We start from the raw sequence: 23,729 nt of genomic DNA on the forward strand, positions 1-23,729 counted from the left end.
TTCAACCTAAAAATAAGGTTTCTGCAGCATCATCTGGCTCTGCACCACTGTCAGTCTGCGAGCCTCAGCAGAAAAAGGTGCAATGTACCCTGGGTTCATTCTGAAATAATTTTTGTGCTATTGCTCTCTGGAGAAAAGTTCAGATTACTTTGTATGATGACATGTCCTTCGTCGCCAATTTGTACAATACAGAAACTGTAGGTGATTCATCCAGACTCTACTTACCAGCAGTTGTGCAATGGCTCTACAAGCAAAGAGGGCACAATCTCACTGAAACATGAAATAAAGAAATACCACATACATGGCCAGCTATATCCTCACTATCCTATAAGACAATTGCATCGTTAGGTGGATTTAAATCTGGCATCTTCACAGTTCTATAAGACTATAGCCTCCTTAGTTGGATTTAAAACTAATCCTGACTTAAAGGATGAATGGATGAGTGGGAAAGGTACAGTTGATCAAGGGCACATAGATAATGAAGGTGTAATGGAGACTGAACAAAGGATGATGGGTAGATTAATGGAAAATAAGTGGGGATTAATAAAAGAACAGAGGATGAATAGAAGAATTGAGATTGAACATGGAATGAGAAGAAGATGAATAACAACAAATTGTTCATGATGATGATTAGCGAAGGCAATAATTGCCCTATTTTATACTAACCCTTACACCTCTGCTTTGGAAACATTACACTTCCTCAATTCTTTTTCCAAATCTTAAATGCTATTAGGGAATAAATAGTTGTTTCAGAATATCTGAATATGTATTCATCATCATAGGTAGGCAGGATCAATGGCTCTGGGGATTACCTAAGGATGGTGTTCGTACAGGATACATGGCGGTGAGCCAAGAGAATGTTTGTATAGGGATGATGGGCTCAGGGGGTGATTGAACTCAGAAATATGTTTGCCATGGAGGATGATTGGAGCCAAAGGATAGGGATGTCTGGCTCTGGAAAATGGCTGAATCATGGGCTTATGTGCCGGTGGAGGATAACTGGCTCAATCGCCTGACAATATTAGTTTAGTTTTTTTATTGGCTCTGATGCGATTTATTCGTGATGATGATTGAATCAGGAAAGAGATTATCTCAGATGGGTTAATGGATACAGAAGATGTCTGGAATTGAAAGATGATTGGCTTAGCTGCTGCCTTCTCTCTCCAATGTCTTCGCAAATAGGACACATTTCTTTAAAAGCAGCCCGAGTTGTTTTTAATGCATAAGGACTTTTAAAAGAAAACTGTTTCACATTTGTAAACACAGAGGGGCCAATTAATATCTCGTCCGGGAAGCATTCCTACCGAATCGGTCCAGGAATGCTTTCCGAACAACTCAAATCGGGGGAGTCCGACCGAGCGATTTGGATGCATCCGGATGCTTCCAGATATGATTCGATCAGACTCCTGTTGACTTCTATGGGTGTGTTTTGTACAAATACACAGGCTCCCATTGAAGAAAGGGGTGGTTGGAGAAAACCTTGCACCCTGTGGTGGGCACTCCTTGGGGCCTGCCACATTGTGAACATTGTGAATGGTTGGAAAGGGGGGTCCCTTGGGTACCCCCACGGGACCAATTTGGAAAGCCTGGGGTGAAGGGGTTAAAGACAGATTCCAGCCGCCATTTCGTCACGGGGAAACAGAATCAGAAAGGCTGCCTGAATTGTTCATCGTAATCGCTTGTCCGGAAACCATGTCCATAAAGCTATATGAATCGGCTCTGGAAGACTTGGGCATTCGGAACTGATTCGGTCTGTTCGAACGGTTTCCGGGCATCGTAATCGGTTGTTGGGAAAACACTGTTTCGGTAGGAAACAAAGGTTCAGAATCGGATTTGATAATACCGAATCCCATGTGGAGCCCTTCCTTACGACATCGTAATCTTCCCCAGAGTTTGATTAACTGTCCGGTTCAAGGCTACATCACTGCACTAATAGCCAATCACAGGTAGGCGCAAATTACAACCTGCCTAATTATTCATTAGGCAAGTCGTTTGACAACACCCTGAGATAGTACTATCTTTGATGTAACCTATTAGTGCATAGTTCGCATTGCAAATTGCAATCCCATTTGGAAACCAGTCAGGGTGCTGGCTTGACATCCCTGGTTTGTGAATGGGAATAGTACATCAGCCCTTAGTTGGTTCATATTAGACCGCCTCTGAAAGATTATTTTATAAGGAGGACAACTATTCTGGAGTTTTTTGGTTCCGGAGGATTGACAGAGAGAGTGGATGGTTGCCTCAGAGGTTGATTGGCTCAGGAAGGATTAATGGATGTGATGGATGGTTGGTTGAGTGGTTGAGGGGGTTTACTGGATCAGGGGGCAATGGATTCAGTAGCTCACCAACAAGGATAATTGTATCATGAAAAAAACTGCCTCAAAGGAGTTACTGGCTCTGAAGGATGATTACTTCAGGTAGGTTATTGGTCTAGAAGAAGGACTGGGTACGTTAGTTTCTAGCTCAGTTGGTGATCAGCGCATGGGGTGATTGGCCCGGATGAATTCTGATGCTCGCTGGTGATTAATGTCTCTGGAATCGTTTTGGATCTGTTGGTTGATTAGTCTAATGGTGTAAATGTCTCAGTAAGATGACTGGTTTGGAAATAATTGACTCGTGTGTTACCAGCACAGGATGATGATTTTATCTATGTGTGATTGGTCAAGGGCTGCATTGCTCATGGGATTGATTATCTATTCAGTTTTAGGATACTGATTTCAATAGATACTAATCATGGACTGTTACTCTCTAGCTCTTAAAGGCCTTGGTGGGATAAATAGTGAGTTGGTGGCCATGCTCATCATGTGAGGCTCTGCATGCTGTGAAACATTTTAACTTGAATACTAGGTATACATAATTGGCGTTTAATTAAATATCTCTATTCGTTGACCTGTTGGTGCTTGAGGTTCACCTTTTGGTTGGCGTAATAAGTGTGGAAGCAGTGATCATTCCTTTTAACTACTTTGCCAGTGATTTGCATGGTGCAGCCGGCTCTTGGTATAAGGCACAATAACTTGGGCATTTGTAATAAAGATGTCTTGACAGACTGTATTCATGACAGAAGGTAGGCAGGTAAGTAAGAGCATTAAATGAAATGACAAGCTTACCCTCGCAGCTAGGTTCTGTGCCTGTCCATTCGCCCGACTCTAGGCATACCCGCTCAGTGGAGCCCACCAAGTCCAGACCACGGCTGCATAGGTACGAGACCTTTTCGTCAATCTGGTATCGTTCTCCCATTTTTCTCCCACCAATAGGAATCCCCGGATTTGGGCAGTGGCCAGCTAAAAAAAATAGAAGAGAAAGTGGTTACTGAGCATGAGAGAGTAACAATGTACAGAAATATGTCTGAAGCTGCTGAACTCATGGAAACTTTTCCCTTCTTCCCAAAGTCCTATTAGTAGGTGCAAGGTTGTGTGTTCTCTCCTTTTATCCCATGAGTCAGTGCAAGTCCCATCTTAGGAAGGTTTTGCTCTGCTGCTTACTTCCCTAAATAAATGAATGAGACTCAATCTAAATTTGGATATTAGGCAAGAGTAGTAATTGTGCTCTATTCAGGGTGGGGATTTGTAGGATGTAAGACCAGTTTGCTGTCAAAGCCAGTGTTGGTGTGTAAAAGTTTACAAATGTTGCCATGCTCATTTATAAAACTAATGGGCAAGCATGGAGCTTTGTGACTGCCCAAGTCTGTTTAGTTTTCTATGATAGTTGAGCTATTGGCCAGTGTTTGATTATGAACAAATTAAAACCCATGCACACCCTTCAGAACGCATTGCAAGATGAAACTCATTAATGTGTGCAGAGATAGAAGACATACACTGGCGTGCAAGAGAGAGTACTGTTTACTTTCGGAAATGTTCATTCGCAACAATCAGGAACCAACATGTGGCTGGAGTTGATCAATTCAGCAAGAAATGAGTCAATCGGAAACAACCACTTCACACCAACCACGAATGATGCCAATGTTCAGGGTCAGGATTTAAGGGATAAGATCTCAAAGTCATTTGTTCCAATCCTTCCTCAATGGTTTTTGGTTGTGAGGATTCCTTGGAGGCCTGGGTTAGTGCAAGGCTGTGACTCTGAGAAATGAAAATGAAACAATGGAGTAGAGGTTCTCATCTGAACATTTTTCATCCTACCACCCTGAAATCACAAGGTCCCTGAAAAAATCCAATCTCCTCCATTATGACATCATGCATCAACCAAACTAATTAAGGCTCTCCGTACAAGTGATCTGGAATCTGATGCAATAGTTCTCGCATGGATAAAATCCAAAACCAATGTGCAATAATTTTCATATATTCCAGGTTTTTGGAGGAATAACCTTGGATTTTGGCACTTATCACACCAAAATCTGCATTTCCCACTTGTTAAATTCCAACAGGTTTACTTGATGAAATTTAACAAATGGCACAATCTTTTCCGCACCAGGTAATTGCGAGATGCAATGAACATTTGAACACTGTAATTGTGATCCAGGTGCAAACAAGTGTTGTTGCTGGATCACAATTTAATGGGCCATTTGTAATGAGGGCCTGGGAGTCTCATAGAAGCCTTATCCCAATATAGTCTTGCATCCAGCAGAGACTCCTTCCTGAACCTCCATTCCAATGTGTGGGAATTTTCCACACAACCGTAAATGTTCCAGTGTGCTCTAATCAGTAAGATGTTGTATATATATATGTATATGTGTAACGTAAGAATGTACGAATGAATTAGACAAGACCCCGGTATGGATAGAACACCTTTCCAATATGGCGCCCACAGAGGCAAAAGGGGTAAAGTCCTATGTTTATGTCAATGTTCATTAACTTTCATACATAATGGGACATCTGAAATTGACGAGTGACACACTGACGAAGGCTCACGCCGAAACGCGTCAGTGCTTTTTTGTTCCCCGTAGTAAATCGCTAGCTAACTTCTGGATTACGAGTGCTGCCTCTTTCTTATGAGACTGGGAAGAGTCTTGAGCGACAATGTTATGCGGTTTTCCCGCGAACCGCTAGCAGCACCCGTTCGCGAGTGCACAGCTTTCCGTGGGAGGCGAGCGTTTCCGAGGAGGAGTCACGCTGTGCATCATTGCAGCCGCTGGACAACAAAGCGAGGATAATAACAAGACCGGCGAGGCGCCACGGAAGGAGAGCGCTGGACTGGTTCTGGAGCCCCCGACGGCAGACGAGCTTGCCGGTGAGCAGATTCCTTTCTTTTCCTTTTCACGCATGATTGTCAAGCGTGTAGCGGCATTTTGAACAATAGAACGTCCGTAATACCTAGAGCAGCCAGACGAGAGGGAACACGCACGAAGGTTGCAAATTACCACATGAGCAACTCTTTTCGTAAACAATACCCATTAAACAGTGGCAAATATGTTTTCCGACACAGAGCGCATGAATGCAGCAAAGGATATGTTCAAGCGCAAAGGGGCGTCAACGCAGTCGGCGAATAAAACAACAACGCCCGCAGAAGTACCACAGGATCGGAAATTAAAAGAGACATTCATTAAGTTGGAAAAACTACACGAGCGCGAAGTGCGCAAGTGGTGGGAAGCTACAAGCTTAACAAACTATATCGAAGAAAAGAGAGTACCAAGGGGACTTAGAGTGCACACGGTACCCTCGTATGAACATCCGGATCCTCAACTGCTTACAGACTGGTTCCATCACACGGCATCCTATTGTGAAGGCACCCTGAAAATCCTAGTCAAGTATGCCTGGAGCGATAGGGGGAAAGTGCTGGAAGAAATCGACACGATCAATGAAGAACTAGATAAGGAGACGGACACTGGGATAAAAACATCAATTTCCCAGATGAGGGATCAGATGAAGGCGAGATTGGCGAAATACGAGCACAAAATAAGAATGCGCATGCAAGAAAAATATGAGCGCGATGCCAATGACTACGCAACTGAACGCGTATTAACATACGCAAAGAAATACGACGCCCCCCGGAAAGCTCTCCAGAAAAGAACCATGACAACAGCTGCAAGCAATATGCCGGAAATAGAACCCGCCACTTCAGAATCAGACCTGACTGAGAACGAGTCGGGGGATGAACAACGGAGGCAAAATGATTCGGATTCACAAGATGTATTGCTCGATACACAAGGAGCCCAACCGAAGAAGACTCCTTTTCAGGAGGAATACGAAGTGATCAAAAGCTCCTGGCTGAGGGGCGGAAAAAACAAACCGCCCGATGTGGATGCAGATGCCACAGCAGCACTAACATCATCCAGAGGAGGAGGACGAGGAGGGCAGGCGGCGGGAAGAGGAGGCAGAGGAAATGCAAGAACCTCCCGTTGGACGAGCCGCCAGACGAACAAGAAGCAGGAAATGTGAATCCCCGAGACAATATCGACCAAGTCAGCCTAACTGTAGTGAATCTAACACCAAAACAATTGACGGAAGCGGAGATTGAAGTTTTAAGTCTGGGTCTCACCTTTTGCCCCACAAATGACCTCGAGTATACACAAACAAGAATTGACTTGTTTCGATTCACCAGAAAACTTAAGCTCCATAAACACTTTAAACTGTGCCCGCACTTAAAAAATACTAAAAGAGGCCCTAAAGTGAATGAAATGGACATACTCAGTACTAAAGACTTACCAGCTATCGAGGCATTGGAGGACCTACGATTAGATCAGGATTCCGATCAACAACAGGAAAACTTGACCGTAGCACAACGAGCTGTCCTTCAAGGGGTTGAACAAGAAAAAGAAGAAAGTTTTTTCAAACCCGTATCGACCTTTGTACCACAAACACCATGGGATGCAATTGATGTCTTTACAGAGGCAATGAAAAAAGACCTGATAACCTACAGAAAATCGCAACCGACAACTTCAATGAATAACATCACTGAATGTCAACGCCAAGCTCTGAGGGGTTTGATCAATGATGAATCCTTAGTGATCAAGCCCTCGGATAAGGGGGGCAACGTGGTCCTAATGAGCAGAGAGCAATATAGAACTGAAGCCCTGAGGCAACTTGCAGACAGAAATTTCTACAAGGAATGCACGAATGCAGTGTACCAAACAAGTATCACTAGATATGATGCACTAGTACAAAAATGGTACAATCACAACATGTTCGGGAAGGATGAAAATCTGTTTCTAAGGAACCACACCCCAATGCTACCCACTTTTTACCATCTCCCCAAACTACATAAAAACATGGAAAATCCTCCCGGCCGCCCAATAATATCTTCTATTGGCAGCTTGACTGAGAACATGTCACGTTTTGTTGACAACATCCTGTTTCCCTTAGTGATCAAGCTAAAATCGTACATAAGGGATACGAAAGACTTCTTGACCAAGATCCAGGAACTAACATGGAACTCTGGATACCTGCTAATGGTTTTAGACATTACTAGTCTTTACACCTGTATAGACCGCAGGCAGGGTCTTGAAGCAATCACACATGCTCTGGGTCAACGCCAAATGAAGTATGCAAGCCACAATGAAATGGTTATAGAGTTCACAGAATTTTGCCTGACCAACAATATTTTCCTCTTTGAGGATCAGCTGTACATACAAACCTCAGGGACGGCGATGGGTACCTGCTTCGCTCCCAGCTACGCGAACTTGTTCGTCGGCTGATGGGAGGAGCGGGTACCCAGGAGCTGCACAGTTGGTACAGACACAGGGCATGTAAAATGCTGGCATCGTTATATTGACGATTTGTTTATCGTCTGGGATGGAGGGATGATTCAGCAAAAGAATTTATCAGAATTCTCAACATCAATGACCTCAATCTGCATTTTTCAGGCTCGGTCAGTCCGGTGGCAGCGGAGTACCTAGACCTGAAGGTGTATATTGAGAGTAACCAACTGCATACCACCCTGTATAGAAAAGAAACTGCTGGCAATTCGACACTCTTTGCCAGCAGTAGCCACCCCACCCAGCTGAAAAACAGCATTCCCTACGGAGAACTACTAAGAATCCGTAGGAACTGCTCAAAGGACTCTGATTTCGAGGCGGCTGCTTCGGAATGCTTAGTGAGATTCTCCATGAGGGGCTATGGTAACTCCTTACTAAAAAACACCCTGAAGAAGGTAAGGAAGATACAGAGAACTAAACTCTTGGCCACAGATGATCCTACTGTGGGAAGAAATAGAAAATCCAACAAGGAAAACGGGAAATTCAGACTTATTACTCCGTATTCTACGGGAGCTAAAGATCTGAAAGCCATGCTAAATAAAAACTGGCATATACTAAAAACGGACAGTGTACTTTCGGATGATCTATCTGCTCATCCTTCAATCACGTTCAGCAGGGCTAGGTCACTCAGTGACATGCTGGTCTCGAGTCATCTAGACAAACTAACACCTAAAACTAATTCCTTGAAGCGTATGGCGGGCTTCTTTCCTTGCGGCCACTGCAAGGCTTGCAGTGGCAGCAGACGAGTGCTATCATATGACATACCAGACACTGGTAATAAAGTGCCGATTAAGCACTTTATTACATACAGCTCCCAGTTTGTAGTTTATTGTTTGGTCTGCCCGTGTGGCTCACGCTACATAGGGAGCACCATCAAGGAACTCAAACTGAGGATTCTGGAGCATCAACGGGCAATCGAGAAAGTAGACATCTCATATCCGGTTGCCCGGCACTTTGCGGAGGAACATAACAAAGACCGCACAAAACTCAGATTTTTTGTATTAGACATTGTTCCACCAAATATAAGAGGAGGTGACAGGTTAAGGAGACTCCGTAGACTCGAGTCCAGATATTTTGTAGACCTCTCCACAAAATACCCGGGAGGACTAAACAGCGGCGAGGAATTAGCATGTCATCTAGGTAAATAAGACTACAGGAAGAAGGAACTCTCCTAGGAATCCCTGTACTATAACTGCCAGTCCAGCAACAACATGTACATTTTGTCTATAGTACCTAAACCGTACTCTTGTAACACTGAATCTCCCAAGTCCTGACTTTGATTTTGATTTTGATCTTGACTTAGATCTTGATTTTGAAATGAACCATACAATGTAACTGCGTTGATGAACACTCCTTTTATTTTTTCTATTCTCTTTATCTTTTTCTTGGTCTTTGCTGACCTTCTCCTCTGTTTCCTTTTTCATCTCCTTCTTTTCTTATCTCTTTCTTTGTCCCCTTTGCCTATCCTGACAGGCTACCGGAGGAATGTATATATGTAGATATGTATATAAAAAAATATGTGTACATACAGAAACGGAATTGGCCAATATAGAAGTATGACTGGATACGAATGGTCTCCTGGGATTTGAATTCCCTATCATGGGTTTTGAGTATCAGAATGTAATGTAACTGAAGTCGAATGTCCTTGGAGTTCCCTTTGACCAATCTAATTATAGCATCAATGCATGTCATACCCCGGATGATGCCCTTTTCTTCCTTTGAATGCTTATTGTTTTGATAAGAGTAGTCTTCTGTTAGAAACCTGAAGGAAATTAAGCTTCTTGTTATATTTTGATGACTTTCTATGATGAATTTTGGATTTATTTCATATGAAGCATGACATCACTCTTTCTCTGTGTCTAGTGGTTTGCTTTACGTATTGCACTGTTTGTTTATCTGTAAATATGACATTGTACATTGTATCATAGGACACTAGCCGATCCACGGCTTTATTTCAACGTAAGAATAAACAAATGAATTAGACAAGACCCCGGTATGGATAGAACACCTTTCCAATATGGCGCCCACAGAGGCAAAAGGGGTAAAGTCCTATGTTTATGTCAATGTTCATTAACTTTCATACATAATGGGACGTCTGAAATTGACGAGTGACACACTGACGAAGGCTCACGCCGAAACGCGTCTGTGCTTTTTTTGTTCCCCGTAATAAATCGCTGGCTAACTTCTGGATTACGAGTGCTGCCTCTTTCTTATGAGACTGGGCAGAGTCTTGAGCGACAGTGTATATATATATATATATATATATATACATATCCATACTAATATAATAAAGAGAGAGCCCAAACCTTTGAGGTGGGTAATCTCAGGAACCACAGCACCAATCACAACATCCAATACAGCATTGGAAAGGGCAGTTGCAGCAGAAGGACATAGGCTATGCAGACGCCCACCACATACATTTAAAAGGTAAATCACCGTGCCAGCAAAGTAGTCCCTTATGGGCGTGTCTGCGATGTGCATTGGGCGTGGGCTGGGGGCGTGACAAACGCTGGGGGCGTGTGGTACGTTCCGCCCTTCATGCCATGTCTCATATTGTGTGCTAATCCCACCCTGCTCCCTTTAAATAACCCTGCACCCCATGATCATAACCCACCCTTACTCCTTAAAATACCCCAACACCCTTAAACACTAACCCATCTTAACCCTATAAATATACCCTGTACCCCAAAACCCAAACCTATCCCTAAACCCTAAAAATACCCCGCTACCCCAAAACCCAAACCTAGCCCTAAACCCTAAAAATACCCCTGTACCTCAAAACCCAAACCTACCCCTGAACCCTAAAAATACCCCTGTATCCCAAAACCAAAACCTAGCCCTGAACCCTAAAAATACCACTGCACCCCAAAACCCAAACCTACCCCTGAACCCTAAAATACCCCTGTACCCCAAAACCCAAACCTATCCCTGAACCCTAAAAATACCCCTGTACCCCAAAACCCAAACCTAGCCCTGAACCCTAAAATTAATCCTCTACCCCAAAACCCAAACCTACCCCTGAACCCTAAAATACCCCTGTACCCCAAAACCCAAACCTAGCCCTGAACACTAAAAATACCCCTGTACCCCAAAACCCAAACCTAGCCCTGAACCCTTAAAACACCCCTGTACCCCAAAATCCAAACCTACCTCTGAACCCCCGCATGGCCATACTTACCCGATACCATCTGCCCCCCTCAGAGCCCGGAGGAGGCTGGGCTCTGCCACCCCCCTTAGCTGCTCTTTCTGAGGTATGCTTGGTTTTACCTTTGTTCTCTCCAAATTTGCCTGGGTTTATTTCTTGCCATTGTCTACTACAATTGTAGTATAACAAGGAAAAGGAGAAGATTGTAGGTTCCATGCATCTAGATAGCCCCCCTTCTACATCAATTGATAGAATGCTACAGAGGGCGGTGAGTGTCATTAGTAATGAAATAGACCTCACTGAGAGAAGACTCTCCCTCGGTTCATCGAACTTGACCCTACCCCTTGCCCAACGCATGTTTCTATAGATCTGGCTAGATTTGATGATATAAGGCCAAAAGACCCAGTGGCCCAGTCCTCGTCTTTGCACAATAAAAAACCTGTCCATAGTTCCATGCCAGCCATCAAAAGCTCAAAAAGCTGATCAACTCAACTCAAAGGGAAAGATCCACACAGACAGAACCTTTAGCTTTAGACTCTGCCCCAACTGCAGCTCCTACCTGTGAACAGCCTAATCGATTAGCACAGGAAGTTAGGGCACTCACTAGAGTTCCTACGTCATCAGAGGGGTTACAGTTATTGAAGGATTGCTTTGCGAAATTCATAGACATATCGCAGGCCGTAGTATCACCAATTATTATATGGCTTGATGCCATGGTACATTTACTCCAATCGATTAAACATCCGTAGGTCAGAGCATGCCCCAACCCCGTTACAGCTACAGTACCAATGCCGACCGCAGTCACGGATCAAAGACTGGCTGAAAGCTCTCAAAGATTCTCTGCTTTAGAACAGGGTGATTCCACAGAAAGGTCGCAATTGCCAAGCCACCTCCCGTTGATTTTACCATTAATGGGTAATAATTCCACTTTAAAGAATGTGAGACACTGTCAAAGGGATCCCCGGAGACTTGTGCAAGACAAAGAAGAGAGCTAGAAGGGGCTCAGCTCAAATCATTAAAAAGCCAGTGATTAATTTACCCCCAGCGTCCTGCCCTTATGTTCTGGTTCTATCCGGAGTCCATTGCGAAAGGACCAACGTGAGATGCATAACGACCTCTTGAATATGAATGAATGAATGAATGGAGTCTTGTAATGCGCAACTTAGCCCAAGGGCATCAAGGTGCCTGAAAGATCGTACAACTTGTAAATTTTCTAGTGCAGAACTACGGGTACGCCTCTACAAAGAGCCAGGTTTTTAGTGCTTTATGAAAGAGCATAATCGAGGGTTGTCCGGCCAAATCAGGGGGAAGAGTGTTCCACAGCCTGGGCACCAGGGAAGAGAAGGCTCTCCCTCCCCACCTCACTTTGTGAAAGCGAGGGATTACCAGAAGATTTTTACTGGAAGAGCGAAGAGTTCTACAGGGAGAGTAAGCATGTAAGAGGGACCTAATGCCCTCTGAGCCTGAGCCATACAGGGCCCCATGGGCAAGACACAGGATCTTAAACGAGACCCTAGACTGGATGGGAAGCCATTGTAGATTCTTCCTAGCTAAGGAGGCTGAGGAGAGTCTAGGAAGATTAAGAACCATTCTGGCCGCTGCATTTTGTACAATCTGTAAGTGCTGAATGAGGTTCTTATTAATGCCTGAGTAAAGTGCATTGCAATAATCAAGTCTCGAGGAGACGAGAGCAACAGTGACTTGCTTCCGAGCTTCAGGAGAGAGCTAATGAGCGATCTTTCTCAAAATCCTTATGATACCACAGAAGGTGGAAACCGTCCTACTGACCTGACGATCGAAGGAGAGCGAGGTATCTATCAGCACACCCAGGTTCCTAGCAGATTGGGAGGGAAGGGGACAAGCCCCAAGGGAAGATGGCCACCAGTCACTCAACCAGATATCCTGGTCGTCCCCAAAGATCAGAACTTCTGTCTTCTCTCTGTTTAGCTTCAAGGAATTCTCGATCATCCATTGGGAGACTGCATCCATACAATTCCTGAAGTTAAGAGCGGAGGAACTCACCGAATGGGAGAGGGAGACCGTGATCTTACTAACCTGGCGAGTGGGGCCACATAAATGTTAAAAAGAGTGGGGCTCAGGGAAGATCCCTGGGGGACCCCACACTGTACGGGTTTGGAAGGGGAAAGGAATTCACCTAGCTTCACCCTCTGTTCTCTTTGATTGAGAAAGGAGGTCAGGAGGCTCAGAGCTGCGCCTCCGACACCGATCTCCCTGAGATGAGTGACCAGGACAGAGGGAGACAAGGTGTTGAAGGCTGCCGTAAGGTCAAGCAGGACCAAGAGGGTAGTCTGGCCTGTGTCGACCTTCGAACGGATGTTATTGATGACCAATGTAAGGGCGGACTCAGTGCTGTGAGCTCTACGAAAACCGTGTTGAGATGAATCCAGCAGGCTGGAGTCATCCAAAAAGGAACTTAGGTGGAAGTTAAGGTGTGACTCCAGTATCTTTGCTGGTGCGGGTAGCAGAGATATAGGGCGGAAGTTCTTCATCACCCCAGGGTCCAACAAGGCCTTTTTAAGGAGAGGTTTAACTACCGCCAATTTCTAAGAAAGTGGGAAAGTTCCTTCCAAGATTGCTAGGTTCATCACTTCTAAAAGAGGAGGAATCAGCACCTCCCTACACTTCTTGAGTATCTTAAGAAGGCAGGGATCCAGAGGGGAGCCCGATTTGGTTTTATCGAGAAGCAGGTTAATCCTTTCCAGGGTAAGAAGGGGGAGGTTTAGAAAACTGGGGCAGGAATCCTTCGGCCGGCAGTCAAGAAAGGAAGGGGCAATAGAAGGGGGTGCAGGCAAATTAACATTAAGTGATTGTAGTGATGTATAGATATCAGCTATTCACAGAGCTCCTGAGAGCCCACTAAAGGGTCCGATATCTGAGGAACGGAAAGGGAGTCTACAATCTTGAACAGATCTCTGGGAGAGTTGAGGGAGGTTGTCAGATTAACAAAATGAGCCTTCTTCTCCTCAATTATGGCCAGTTTATATTCTTTAAGGAGGCGTTTGTGAATATCTCTCTCCTTAGGATCAAAATGAGCCCGCCAACACCTCTCCTGTTTTCTACAGCCCTGCCTTAGCAACCTAAGGGAGTCGGAGAATTAGGGTACCGAGGGACTCTTTCTAGCAGAGTAGTGCTGTTTAGCAGGGGCCAGGATGTCTACTGCTCCCGGGATGGAGTTGGAAACTTCGAGGGCAGCGGCATCAGTATGAGGATGAGGGGCCTCAGTCTGTTCATAAATGGAGCTAGTGTCTCGTTGTTGACCTCTCTATAGCTCCTTCTTAGTTCCCAGTTACTACGGTCGGTAGAGGTGGGGACAGAAAGAGAGAATTTAAGCTCCAACATAACGGCCAGATGATCTGACCACGCCAAAGAGATAGGGGAACCTGTCTTTAGTCTGGGATCATTAGAGAAAACTCCGTCCAGCGTGTGGCCGGCAACATGAGTGGGACTATCAACAAGCTGGCTCAGGCCACATGAGGCTAAGGTTTCCACCAAAAAGGAAGTATCACTGGAGTTCGAGTATATATTTGTATTTACATTTTCATATAAATGTATTTTTTTAATGATTTATCATATTTTTTACCTAGCCCATAATCCAATACAAGAGTCTAGCTAAGAATGTCTGGAATGGACAGCTTTTCTTAAAGCACACATTAATTTAATACCATAAACATACTCCTATCTTTGGAGTAAATATAGGATGTTTTGGAATTCACAAAAATCTGAGTACTCTGGGAAACCTATGACAGCTACTGCTTTGTAGGAGAACTCACAATAATAAGCGGTTACAAATGCGTAAATGCACAATGCATGTGTGCTATGTGCTTGCTAGCGTTTCTTTTTGTTCTCTAATTGGAAAATTATGATATGTTTCCAGAGCTCTCCTCAGCTTGTCAGGCCACCATTCCTAACTTCATGTAGACACCGTTGTCAGGGCATGCACAGTGGGGAGGAGGGTCAGAACTCTCTCGCACCAGCTCAGGCATGTTAGTCTACATGCTCTCCAAATGCAACAGTTCTTATTAGAACATTGGAATGATTGCCCACGGCTCGGGTCTATAACTCGGGTTCAGGGCCTTTAACAACCGGTATAATCATCGGCAGCGGGCTATAATAAAAATCTCCAAAATAGGCATGCCTGGGATCTGAAGCATCTTTCAACTTTTCCGAAAAATTCTGAACATAACTACGGCATGTCAATGGGTACACGGACAGTGAAGCTTGGAGGTCTATCAGATGTTACTCTGTTCCACATGACAGGGCTTTAAGTCGAATGAAAAAACTGGGGAATTTCTCTCAAAGGGGTGTGGCCAATGTAATTAAGAGAGTGGCTTAAAACACGTAAGATAAAAATCTGTGCTTAGCAGTGTGCCGTCCGTCTGGTATTTTGCTGCCTCTGTCTTTGCATCCAGAAGTCGATGTATATATACAAGTAACATTACACCTACAACAAGTCAAAACCTTTGGCTTTGTCAATGGCTGGTAATTGCAAAAGATAAAAAAAAGCAGCAACTATGGCTCCGTAACATCAAATGCAGTGAAGGATGGTACTACTGCTAAGTTACAAAATGTTCTTCACCGAAGGTGAGGGCAAAAATGGAGAGCCCGATAGGGACCCGTCTCAGCACCAGCTATTTAGAACTGCCGGTGCTGAGCACCGCAGGACCCGGCCCACTTAAAGCCCTGCCACATAACATTCAGAACCTATGCAGACATTCACCCAGACAGAAATCTGTCTGGGTGAATGTCTACTTGACCATTGGCCAATACTGACCTTGCTTTTGTTGCAGGGATTCTGCTCATACACAGAACTGTGCACAGAGACCAAGGACATCAGTGAATTGTGGTGGATTAAAAACTCACCTCAGTACCTAGAACCCCTAACCAACTAACATCAGTGTCACATTAGCTCTCCATCCTATAGCAAAGGTACCAATGATTAGACAAACCAGAACACGCGCCTTAGGTTACTCTCAGGGATGGTGGGAATCAAGAACACTCTTTTGTTATATTCTCATACCAGTCCATAACATGGGTAAAAAAGAGACACAATAAAGTTTAAAATATGTATTTAAACGACGTGCTCTGCGATGCAGTATTTTTGCGAACATAAGCAGGCATATGAATAAAAATAATAGGATCAGCATTATTACAATTCCATAAAACACAAAAGGAGAAATCATATCATAATGATGGTGGAAACAGATACTATAGTGTCTTGTATGCCACCCTCCCTATCTAGGAGCTATGTTTTATAAAATATAGGTCTCTTAGGCTTGAATAGGGGACCCCATACCTCCAAGATCAGCAGAAGTGAATCACATCAGGATCTGCAATAGCACCCTGTCTCTCTGGAAACGGGTTCTCTTCAGAGTGTGTAAAATCATGTATGCAGTGCAATATTAAAGGCGCCAGGATTTCAGCTAGCTGCAGCTGTGTGCATGTTGTGTCTAGCGCATGAGCTGATCAGCCCGAACAGCACCTAACATTGCTATGATAACCTTGGAGGCATCAGCACTCACTGTGCAGACTATCGTCGAGATGTAAGTCTAGGAACGTGGATAACAAGCCATTCTCATGTGAAGCAATTCAAGCAGCCTAACTTACAACAACAGTTACATGTAGTGTTGTGTGCAAAAGCAGAAAAAAGGTAAAATGGCGTTTAAACTTCTAATAAGCCTATGCTAACATAGCAATGTGGGTAAGTAAGGCCCTGCCTTCATTACACTTTGAGGGGTGGCAAGATCTGACATTTATATCTATTATTCATTCATTCATTCATTCATATCTCATATGTCCCAGGACTGCACTTCATAATGACTACTTGTGCACGGTCATGTGATGTGAAAGATATAAATCAGCCAGGTAAGAAAAGGTGGATATCTTACAAATATGTCAACGGATCCTGTGGTATCTGTGATACTGAGTGTCTGGCAGACCTGAAGAGTAACTGCATGTGTTAATACCTGTCGTTCCATGCATGTGTCAGCGAGGTTTGACACATGTGCATGTGTCGCTTACCCCTGTTATCACAGATAGCTGTGGTCCCGCTCCACTTTCCATTGGCCATGCAGGTCCTCTCGGCGGAGCCTCTCAGGCTATACCCGTCATAGCATTCAAAGGTCAGGGTGCTGTTAATAGGGTAAGTCGATGCTCGTGGTAAAAAATCACCATAATCAAAATTTAACGGTTTCGGGCACAAGATTTCTGAAAGAAAAAGTTTTTTTTTTAACAAAATATTTCTAAAATTTGTTTTTTATATATCCATACCTATTTTTAGTCTGGCTTATAAAAACTCATTCCAAAACTGGCAGGCCTAAACTAGATATATTCAAAAACTAGGAGTCAAGAGGGGCAGAAAGGACTGGATCGCCCTCCACTCAATCCAACAATAGTCAAAAAATGACCCAGTCCTCAAGGCAACACAGAAATATGTGGGGCTGTAAACAGTTCTAGATCGTCCAAAGAGCACTCTAATTATATCTCTATTTATAGAGATTATAACACTGTTTGAGTCTATTGCCAACGTTAAAAATAAGCCCTTCTCTGATAAACAGAAAAACCGTCCAACACAGTACAGACATTCACTAGAAGGACAACATTTAGAGAAAAGTGTGAGTAGCTAGAAGACACCTCACGGGCGCACCACCAATGGGGCCCCTGGTTGGTACTCACCAGGTCGGCCCTGTTCTCATCATCGGTGTCAAATAGCTTAACGAAAACGTGTCCAAAACCCAAAGTAAAGAAAGTAACAGTGAATGGTGCAGTGTACAAACAACATATATGTGACACGGACTAACAACGTTCAACATATAACACACACAAAACTGCGCAACAAGATACTACTCTTACTTTATTTATATCTTCTTGTTGCATTGCAGTGTAGCATGTAATATAAAAAGGGTGAGTTATGAATACTACCTATCGCCTCATACTCAACCCACAGCCGACATGTTTCATTGCCTTAGGTATTATATCAGGCAATTTCTTCAGGGCCAACGTATATTTACGATGTCACTGCCAGCGATACTGTGCTTTTAAAATGCTGAAAATCAAAAACATAGAACACACATATATATATATATGTGGGCATCTGCCTGTAGCAATACTGCATATTTAATATCCACATTGCACCATGTCATAAACAGAAAATGCTCTTTACCTAGATAAGTCCTTTACTTTCATACCGTTACCGCTCTGGCTCTGTGCAAACTCATAGACCCCCTTCCGATCGGTAAGTAGGGTCCCGCCTCCCTTCTTTCAGTGCCTAGACAGAAGACACGGAGGAAAACGCCATTCGGGCGAAAATTACAATCAGCCTGTCTACTCTCACCGTCTTTTAGTCACCAGGTCCCGCGTTTGCATGCTTACTCGTGGAGGTACTGCAAACGGCGTTTCCTCAACACCGGAGCGCCGTAAGCAGGGCTTGTAGTGTATTTATCAGAGTTTCCGCGTTGCCTGGCTCTGATTGGGCGGTCACACCACGTGAGAAGCAGGTCGGTGATTGGACCCTGCAACCACGTGACCGCTAACAAACTTCCGATGTATTAATCTCCTATTACACTTTAGTATGTCATATTGACTCTCACCCACACGGGGGAAATGCAAATGCGGGAAAAAAAAATTTTCTTCGTCCGCATATGTCACTTCACATTGCTTCAAAAGTGTGGCGGCCATCTTGGAGCAGTATATCTTAATGAAGATATTGCTGGTTTCTCATGAGTGTCACTTCGAAAACCTTAAAAAATGCGGCGGCCATCTTGGGACATCATTTCTACATCAAAATGTAACTGGTTCCTAGTGAGAGAACCATACTCAAAACAGTTCCTTGCCACCTTATTTAATTCCCCAGGCCCATTAAGATCCTATTTTAGTAGTGTGGTAATGGTGTATTATGGCAGTGACTAAAAGATGAAGACATATTCACAGTGTATATAGGTAGACAGGTATGTTCACAGGTTTTAGACAGATAAGCAAGAGTCAGCTACCTTAGATGTTTATTGCTGTTATAAAACCGCTGTATAACTGATACCTGGGCAGTTCCTATATTTACAGTGTATTCTATATGTCGGTGGGTTTGACTTATTGAGCCAAGAAACAACTAGATTATCGTAGTTTATTCCATTCCAGTAACTCATTAAGTCCTTGTTGTTCACTAGATTCTTGAAAAATCCAGCGCGCTTCTTTAGTCGCCAGCCGCTTTTCCATCGACTGCGCCTCACCCATCACTCTTTCCAGTACTACCCATGTAAAGGTGTGTTTGTTGCGGTGACAATGTTGCACTAATTTTGTCGTGAGTTTGCCCTGTCGTATCGTGCTTAGATGTTCTTGAATGCGCAGCTTGATTTTGCGCGACGTCAGCCCGATGTATTCAAGGCCGCATTCACAGCTCAACCTGTAGACTACATTCGTAGTGTTGCAATTGCTAAAATGATTTAGCGTCCAGGTTTTTCCGGATTTTAGCTGGATGGTATTGCATTTACTGGTGATATGGCACACAGAACAATTGCCACATGGGTAATGGCCATTAGGTACAGTCGAGGCTTCTGGTTGTTTCCTCTCTATCATCCTGGTATGGACGAGTTTGTCCTTTAAATTGGAGGCCCTACGAAACGCGAAACGAGGAGGTGGCATCTTATGGTCCTGTGTGTTGAGGAGGGACCAATGCTTCCTGATGGCTTGTCGGATTTTTGTGGCTAATGGATCGTAAGTCATGACCACTGGTATACATTCAGACTTTTCTTTTTTGTTTGACTCTAGGAGTGCTGTCCTCGGTGTATTGAGCGCTCTTTTGTTGGCTTGACGGATTATTTTGCGCGGGTAGTCCCGGGCTTGTAACCTGTTGCTCAAGTCAATGGCTTGTTCTCTATAGGCCTCAATTTTTGAACAATTCCTCCTGTACCTCATAAATTGACCTACCGGGAGGTTATCCCTGAGGGCCCGGGGGTGGTAAGATTGGTACGTCAGGAGGGAATTTCTGTCTGTCGGTTTTTGATGAACCCTGGTCTCGAATTTTCCATCTGATGCCTCAATGTCCAAGTCCAGGTACACTGCATTCGTCCGGTGGTAGTTCCAAGTAAACCGTAGACTCCTGTCTTGCGTATTCAACCAATTGAGAAACTGGAGGAGACAGCCTTCCTCTCCCGACCAGACGAGGAGCACGTCATCGATATACCGCCTCCACAGGCGTAGGTGTTCCTTAAAAGGGTTCTGATCGGTATCGATGACATGCTCCTCGAACTGCCCCACATAAATACAGGCCACACTCGGAGCCATTGTAGCTCCCATTGACGTTCCCGTCACTTGGAGAAAGAGCTCGTTTTTGTAGCCAAAAAAATTCTTTGTCAAGGCTAGCTCTACACATTGTAGGATAAAGCTCTGTGGAGCATCATAAAACCACTCTTGTTTGCTGAGTGCTTTAGCAGTTGCTAATAGGGCTGCTTCCTGGGGGATACACGAGTACAGCGACTCGATGTCTATAGTCACAATATACTCTGTAGCAGGATTGTAGGTCATTGAATCAAGGACATTTAAAATATCTGCTGTGTCTTTGACATAGGAACATTGAGTTATTACCGATTCGCGTAGGTAGTAGTCTGCGAATTGGGACAGGGGTTCCAAAATTGACTGAATACCAGCCACAATAGGCCTGCCAGGGGGGGGCCTGGCAGGCTTGTGTATTTTTGGGAGGACATAAAAGGCAGGAGTCCTCGGGTTTGTGTTAACGAGGAACTCCGCCTCCCTTGTGCTTATCCATTTCTTTTCTTTTGCATTGGCAACGAGATTCCTGATCATCTCTCTTAGTTCAGGTGTAGGGTCTCTGACAAGGGGTTGGTAATTAGTTCTGACGTTTAAAAGTCTACGAACTTCTGCCTCGTAGTCAGATGTATTTAAAATCACGATGGCACCACCCTTGTCCGCATTCTTGATGGTTATTTTGTCGTTGACTGCAAAGATTTAATGGAGTCCCAACTTTCTTTCGTCATATTTCTGAAGCCCATCGACTGGTTCTTATTCTCTATGTCTTTAATTTCCTCTAATACTTTGGTTTCAAACACTGCGGTTTCTGGGCCAAGCGTGGCAGTTGGCGGGCAAAAAGAGGAGGGTTTTCTTAAGTTGGACTTCAATTCCAATTTTTAAAAAAAAAATTTCCCGCATTTGCATTTCCCCCGTGTGGGTGAAAGTCAATATGACATACTAAAGTGTAATAGGAGATTAATACATCGGAAGTTTGTTAGCGGTCACGTGGTTGCAGGGTCCAATCACCGACCTGCTTCTCACGTGGTGTGACCGCCCAATCAGAGCCAGGCAACGCGGAAACTCTGATAAATACACTACAAGCCCTGCTTACGGCGCTCCGGTGTTGAGGAAACGCCGTTTGCAGTACCTCCACGAGTAAGCATGCAAACGCGGGACCTGGTGACTAAAAGACGGTGAGAGTAGACAGGCTGATTGTAATTTTCGCCCGAATGGCGTTTTCCTCCGTGTCTTCTGTCTAGGCACTGAAAGAAGGGAGGCGGGACCCTACTTACCGATCGGAAGGGGGTCTATGAGTTTGCACAGAGCCAGAGCGGTAACGGTATGAAAGTAAAGGACTTATCTAGGTAAAGAGCATTTTCTGTTTATGACATGGTGCAATGTGGATATTAAATATGCAGTATTGCTACAGGCAGATGCCCACATATATATATATATATGTGTGTTCTATGTTTTTGATTTTCAGCATTTTAAAAGCACAGTATACATAATATACGTTGGCCCTGAAGAAATTGCCTGATATAATACCTAAGGCAATGAAACATGTCGGCTGTGGGTTGAGTATGAGGCGATAGGTAGTATTCATAACTCACCCTTTTTATATTACATGTTAAACTGCAATGCAACAAGAAGATATAAATAAAGTAAGAGTAGTATCTTGTTGCGCAGTTTTGTGTGTGTTATATGTTGAACGTTGTTAGTCCGTGTCACATATATGTTGTTTGTACACTGCACCATTCACTGTTACTTTCTTTACTTTGGGTTTTGGACACGTTTTCGTTAAGCTATTTGACACCGATGATGAGAACAGGGCCGACCTGGTGAGTACCAACCAGGGGCCCCATTGGTGGTGCGCCCGTGAGGTGTCTTCTAGCTATTCACACTTTTCTCTAAATGTTGTCCTTCTAGTGAATGTCTGTACTGTGTTGGACGGTTTTTCTGTTTATCAGAGAAGGGCTTATTTTTAACGTTGGCAATAGACTGAAACAGTGTTATAATCTCTATAAATAGAGATATAATTAGAGTGCTCTTTGGACGATCTAGAACTGTTTACAGCCCCACATATTTCTGTGTTGCCTTGAGGACTGGGTCATTTTTAGGCCTAAACTAGAAACAGGTCAGAGCTGCTCTAAACAGAAGAGTATTTCTCATTTAGATGCGGGTGATTTTCTGATTATCCCAGGAAGGACATTTTCTATGTCTTTCCATATCAGCTATGCAGAAGCCAGCTTCTAGATACATGGTTGAATAGATAGATAGACATAAATATACAGGGCCTCATTTATGAGGCTGTGCGTCACTTTTACGCCACTGCGCCACATTATACCTGCACTAGATATAATGTATGCAAGGGGGGGTGTATTGACGCAAGGAAGGGCCGTTGAAGTGACGCAGTGAAATCAATGAGATTTCACTGCGTCACTTTTAGGACGATGTTGCGTCAAAATCTTGTGCTTGCCTCACAGCAGGAGTAAGACTGGCGCAGGCCCTTTCACATGGGACTTGCCCCATGTGAAAGGACGCATTGCTGGAGTTGTGTCACTTTTGTGACACACTCTAGCAATGCGTCACTTTCGCGCTTACAGATACGTCAGAAATACTAACATATCTGTAACTCCTTGCGACATGATGCGTCATACATTAAATATGACGCATCAGGAATGTCGCAAGGAGTGCGCACTGAGAAGTGACGCATCGCTGCTTTCACGCAGCGATGCGTCATTTCTCATAAATGAGGCCCACAGTCTCAAGGAGTTCATAGGATTAACACTGCTATGACAGGCACCGTAAACGTCTGCCAATAGTGAACAGCAGAGATGAGAGGACTTTTGCTCAGGAAGATTCAGAGAAGAAATTAGCCTTCACTGGAACTCACTACTGAGGTTTGCACTAATCCCTGTTTGCTACAAAGTGCAAAGTGAAGGTTTATCTACAAAAAAACAGATTACAGAAAGGTGGTCCAGGGTTTGGTCGTGTTGCATCTCAACAGAGCACCCTGCTAGAGAGTTTTCTAAAGTACAACATCCCTCATCAAACATCAGAATGACACTCTCTCTCTTTCTTTCTCTCTCTCTCTCTCTCTCAGAGAACTCCGCGAGCTCCCTCTACCAGCCCACTTTACATTCAAGACCGTCAGTCAACTACCCCAGTCCATAATAAATGGCATTCAAGAACAACTTGCAGTATAACCACCAGATTTTACTACTGGATATCAACTCCCAACAATACTGTGGTACACAACATCGAGGAACAGACTATTGAAAGCTAAGTGTGAGATATACACTTACTATTTTTAACTCCACATCTACATACCTTGAAGATATATGTATTGCGTAGGTACATATATGAGGAGTTAGGTATTGTCTATGGACATAGGGCCATATGTATGAAGGTAGCAATTAGCGATTCTGTAATAGCAATTTTTAAGAAATCGCTAATTGCTATGTATCAAGAAAATCGCAATTTTTTAGCGATTTCTTGATATTCCAAATTGCAAATTCGCAATTAAGGAATACTTTCCCATTCATTTCTATGGGCCAGCAGGCCCATAGGAATGAAGGGGAAATTTGCGATTCGCAATTTGTAATCGCAAATTGAGAATATTTTCAGGGGTGCAACAGGATGTCCTTTGGACACCCCTGCACCCTTGAAAATATTCTC

At 43.9% G+C, this 23,729-nt stretch overlaps 1 protein-coding gene across 2 annotated transcripts in view; it reads right to left on the reverse strand.

Annotated features, from left to right (window-relative positions):
* Positions 1 to 23,729, reverse strand: part of C2 (complement C2) — a 482,116-nt gene that overhangs the window by 365,324 nt on the left and 93,063 nt on the right. Inside the window, exons 3-4 of one of the 2 annotated variants that reach the window (XM_086924577.1) lie at positions 16,833 to 17,018; positions 3,108 to 3,281 (exon numbers count right to left, since the gene is read on the reverse strand). In XM_086924577.1, the coding sequence (XP_086780703.1) occupies positions 3,108 to 3,281; positions 16,833 to 17,018 (360 nt within the window). The remainder of the gene's footprint in view (positions 1 to 3,107; positions 3,282 to 16,832; positions 17,019 to 23,729) is intronic. The other variant, XM_086924578.1, reaches the window with a different exon arrangement.

The sequence above is a fragment of the Lissotriton vulgaris genome, chromosome 5, assembly GCF_964263255.1.
Source record: "Lissotriton vulgaris chromosome 5, aLisVul1.2, whole genome shotgun sequence".
Lineage (NCBI taxonomy): Eukaryota > Metazoa > Chordata > Amphibia > Caudata > Salamandridae > Lissotriton > Lissotriton vulgaris.